General features: G+C 38.9%; 1 protein-coding gene across 1 annotated transcript; it reads right to left on the bottom strand.

Annotated features, from left to right (window-relative positions):
* Positions 1-2,179: 2,179 nt before the first annotated feature.
* On the bottom strand, positions 2,180-4,793 carry LOC128250594 (homeobox protein 2-like). Its single transcript, XM_052975951.1, has 3 exons — positions 4,782-4,793; positions 3,527-3,676; positions 2,180-2,761 (listed from the first exon to the last, which is right to left on the bottom strand). Exons 1-3 carry the CDS (start codon positions 4,791-4,793, stop codon positions 2,180-2,182), a joined length of 744 nt encoding a protein of 247 aa, XP_052831911.1.
* Positions 4,794-5,151: the final 358 nt, after the last annotated feature.

The following is a 5,151-nucleotide window of genomic DNA, read 5'->3' as shown; positions in this document are numbered from 1 at the left end:
ATACATATATGAGTATGTCTCAATATACATACGTACATGTATACATCCATCGAAATATGTGTGTGTGTGAGAGAGAGAGAGAGAGGGGGGGATGAGTGTGAGGGTGGTGGTGTGTACATACAAACATATACATACTTATGCTGGTATGTCTGGGCACGCACGAACGTATTAATGTATGTATACAGAGACATCTCCATATGTTTAGTATACATAGGTCTCTTATGCATATGCAAATAACACCGTATAGATATTTCTACATATTTATTCATAACCTACGCTAAGTTGGGACTACATATTAATGCATGACCGACAACTTTCTACTCTTATGTAAAACAAACCAGTTGCATCATTCATATTCTTGCTTATAGATAATAAATGGCTTTCTATCCTTTCATCTGCTGGTAAGACAAAGGTAAGCGTTCTCTGAATAGCGTTATGAACTATGAAGCTAGTTCCCTCTATTCTGAATGCTAGCTTTCGAAGTGAGCGGAAGTTTGTAGACCGCCATTCCGTACGTAAACGCAAACCTAGGCGTTGTACAGGCATTGATGCGTGGTTAAGAAGCTAGCTTCGCATCTTCGTGGTATTGAGTTCAAATCTACTGTGTGGTCCCTTGTCAAGCGATGTTGGAGAGACACACACAGACACAGAAACGTATACACACACAAACGTATACACACACGTACATACATATATATATATATATATATATATATATATACATGTATACGACGGGCTTCTTTCAGTTTCTGTCGACCAAATCCACTCACAGGTCTTTGATCGGCCCGAGGCTATAGTAGAAGACACTTGCCCAACTTGCCACGCAGTGGGACTGAACCCGGAACCATATGGTTCGTAAGCAAGCTACTTATCACACAGCCAGAAAGCGAATGCAGAAGGATAATTATATCCACTTTTTTATTCGTTAACATGTTTTCTCCGTTCATTTCCATGAAAGAATAGCTAAGGAAAAGCTATCACAACTGAAATTGAACTCACGATAGTATGGCACCAATGTCTCTTTCTCTTCTGCGCTGTTTTGTATGAATCAACCCTCGCGGTTTCTAAATAAAGTTTTGTGTTCTTTCTTGTTTTTCATTACATAGAAAAATAAAATTGTTTATGAAACTTAAATTGGTTTCTGTTAATCATAAACATAGGTAGAAACAAGGGTGAAGTGAGTGACAGAAAGAGAAGGGAATGTGGAGAGAGAGAGAGAGAGAGAGAGAGAGAGAGAGAGAGAGAGAGAGAGAGAGAGAGAGAGAGAGAGAGAGAGAGAGAGAGAGAGAGAGAGAGAGAGAGAGAAAGAGAAAATTTGAGAGAGAGAGACAAAATTTGAGAGAGAGAGACAAAATTTGAGAGAGATAGTCGGGGTTATTCCACCAATAAGTTCTATTTATTCTGTTTGCTAAGAATTTGTTTGTTTGACTTTTATCTTACGTCAGACATCAGAGATAAAACAACGTCTTTTTTGGCGTCAAAAGTAACTAAACAACTTTTAAATGGATTTTGACACCGAATATTGACAGACAAGAAGATAAACTGAAAGATAAATAGTTGGGTGTATATACAAATACACTTTTGTTTGCGTGTGCGTACGTTGAACGTGTCCCTCTGTATGTGTTTATACTTACACACACACATATATATATACACACACAAAAAATATATCTATACAGATAGCTTTACGAATTCCTATATAACACATACTTATATAATCGCACATACGTACACACACACACACATATATATATACAGAGAGCGAGAGAAGGGGAAGAAAAGGAGAGAGAGAGAAATGGAAATAGAGAGAAAGCAAGAGAGAGAGGCAGAGAGATTAATAATTATAATAAACTAAGAGATACGAAAGTTATATGATAATATAAACATCCTTATGCATGTGTGTGTGTGTATGTAAATATATATATATATATATATAGGCGTAGGAGTGGCTGTGTGGTAAGTAGCTTGCTTACCAACCACATACATATATATATATATATACGACCGAATTCTTTCAGTTTCCGTCTACCAAATCCACTGACAAGGCTTTGGTCGGCCCGAGGCTATAGTAGAAGACACTTGCCCAAGGTGCCAGGGCAGTGGGACTGAACCCAGAACCATGTGGTTGGTAAGCAAGCTACTTACCACACAGCTGCACTTACTATCGTTATACTCATAGCTATTGTCTTCCATTCTGCTGACCCCCACCTCTCACTTCATTTCCTTCACTGCTGCTATTCTGGCGCCTTAGTTTAGCTTGTTTGTGTCTTTCTCTGTGTGCGTGTTCTTTCCTCTCCACAACATCGTTGTCGCTATTATTATTGTTGCTGTTGCCATTATTGTTGCTCCCAGTTGGCATCAATCTTTGGTACGTTGGCCTTCCCTTCACCTGAATTTTTTTCTCTTGTTGTTCCAGCTGGTCTTGATCCTTACTTTGATATTGTTCTTGTATCTTTTTTGTGTTTGTGCGTTCGTTCATGTTGTCATCGTGATGGTGGCGGTGGCGGTGGTTGTTGTTGTTGTAGTTCTTCTTGTTGTAGCGACCGTTTGTGAAGTTACCTTTACTGTTGCTGTTGCTTTTATTGTCAACGTGTTCGAAGGTATTATTATTGTTGTTGCTGTTGTTGTTGTTTGTGTCGTTGGTGTTATGTTTGTTCAGGTTCCACCAAATTTTTGTGAATGCTTTTACTATTTCAGAGAGGGAACGTATTATATTTACCTTTCTGTATACGGCGAATTTTGGTGGTAGTAGGAGTATGGGCTGTAAGCAAACATAGAAAGAGGGAGACTGAGAGAAAGAAAAGCAAACAAAAGCGACAGAAGGAAAGACTGAGAGAGAGAGAGAGAGAGATAGAGAGAGAAATATAAAGAGGGGTGACTGATAGAAAGACACAGAGGGAAAGAGAGAGAGAAATATATAAAGAGGGGATGGCTGATAGAAAGGAGAGAGAGTAAATAAACATAGAAAGAAAAAGAGTGGGAGAGAACAAGTAAGAGTAAAATAAGTTGAAAAGAGAGTAAACAAACATAGAAAGAGGAAGTGGGAAAGAGAAGAGAAAGCAGAATAGACAGAGGGAAAGGTAGAGAGAGTTAGACAGACAGGCAGATAGGAAGATAGATATATAAAGAGGGGACGACTGATAGAAAGGGGAAGAGAATATAAGTAGGAGAGGGAGAGGGAAGAGTAGGAGAGAATAAATAAGAGCAGGTGACTGAAATGTGAAGATGAAGTGGTTCTTGAGAAAAATATCTTAAAAGGATTGTATTATTATTATAATTATTAATTATTATGCTATAAAATTGATATGAAAAGAAAGGTTATATATAATACAACGAATATTTTAACATAAAGTATATGCAATTTTAACTAAGTTTAAGAAAGTTAATTGGAAATTTAAAAAATTTAAAAAATCGATTTATCTGATGCGCAGCGAGGTTACGGATTTGTAGTCAAGGCACGTTTCGTTGGGTCAAGCTAGGGCCTTCTCCGTTCAGGATGAGCAGTGGTGTCCCCAAATAGGCCTGCCCAGTCGCAGATATAGGACCGAGCCTCTGGGTTCGCACCAGGTCCCAGGAAGGCGACCGTCTTACATCTGCTGCCGACGTGCAAGTCCGGATTAAGAGCTTCTAGTTTCACCAAACCTGCTCCCACCGTCCTTACCCCATCGTCTTTAGGCTTTTGTAGACAAAAAATGGGAAAGGAAGAGTTGGATCAAAAAGAAACCAGCCAAAGGCGTGAGTTTGTTTCAGGTGGAGATCACTTTGCCAAGGCACTATGGCTCAAAATCCTTTTGCCACGGCACTACCTTGAGTGACATGCGAGGTCCGGAAGATGGGTTGCAACGGAGTGTCGCTGACTCCAATGTCATTAGACTTGCGCCTTTCTAGCCAGTCCGTCTGGTATCGCCCTCTTCCGCTAGAATCAATCGTTGAGTTCGGAGATCTAGCTTACACCGCTTGATACACCACAGGGGTCTTAGTTTGGTGTGGTGAGAGACAAGGACAGCACTCTTGTGCCTTTGTTTGAACAGATCTTGTTTTTAGTTCTGATGGGTGCCTTCACACCCTCCTGCAAGATCCAGCAAGCTGAACCAAGAGGGGAGCCGGTTTAGTCACCGACGACTCGACCATGGCTGAGAGGAGCGGGAGTACATGGTTACTCGTTGTCTCCAAGAAGAGACCTCAGCGCTATATATATATATATATATATATATATATATATATATATATACATATATAGGTCAAGCACCATATATATATAGAGAAAGAGAGAAGAGAGAGAGAGAGACAGACAGACAGACATAAACAGATAAACAGACGCATAAACAGTCTCTCTTTCGATGATTTGATGAAAACACTTTCACGAGGCCGAAAACAAACAAAATCAGGCACTCATGCATAATTATTTCAGAAACAGAATAACTGAAGTTAGACACTTTAAAGCAAGACATAGTTGATAAAGAAATAGATATATAAATAAATAAAAACATGCGCCAGAAAAAGGGAAGATACGTTCTGATCAAGCCAGCCTCTAGCAAGAACGTTTTTTTCTGTTGAGTGCGAAAACCATATCACTCCTTAATCAATAAACACGAAGGCAACAAACCTCATTGTTTATTCAATAAAAAACAATGCAAAAGCTAACACTTATGTGTAACATGAATACTTTCCTTACTTAATCACAGAAGCAATCGTCAGAAAGAACTATCGTTTCCCATGGCTAACCAGTGAAGGCTGCTACATTTGCAGCAAACCACCAAAACAAAAGATGGCAGCATTACTGTATCATACATCGTCTTAATAGAAGACTCATTTAAAAAAAAAGAATATCCCAGCATATGCACTATTCCAAGCACAGTCATAATAAAAAAGACCCCTACAGCTTTCCCTCTTTCGAAGTACATTTAAAAAAAATATGAGTTAGGAATGAGCATACTGATTTTCAAGGGTCTCTCTGAACTTGAGCTTTTCTTTATATTAATAATAGATCAGAAGACTGTGATTTATATTTGACTCAGAGCTATAATATCAAACAGCCCGCCACAGCAATAATGAACAGAAAGACAGAGATAATATCGATTTGCAGACAGTGTAAAAAAGTTCAAATTCCTGGAGTCGAATATGGAACTTTGGTACGTTAGTAGCCAGAGG

Source organism: Octopus bimaculoides, chromosome 23 (genome assembly GCF_001194135.2).
Source record: "Octopus bimaculoides isolate UCB-OBI-ISO-001 chromosome 23, ASM119413v2, whole genome shotgun sequence".
Lineage (NCBI taxonomy): Eukaryota > Metazoa > Mollusca > Cephalopoda > Octopoda > Octopodidae > Octopus > Octopus bimaculoides.
The sequence above is the reverse complement of the archived record's forward strand: the minus strand, read 5'-3'. Positions and strand labels throughout refer to the sequence as shown.

Coding starts and splice junctions, on each gene's coding strand:
- LOC128250594 (XM_052975951.1), bottom strand. Junction 2,762..3,526: donor GGTCCTATATCTGCGACTGG/GCAGGCCTATTT, acceptor GTTTGCTTACAG/CCCATACTCCTACTACCACC.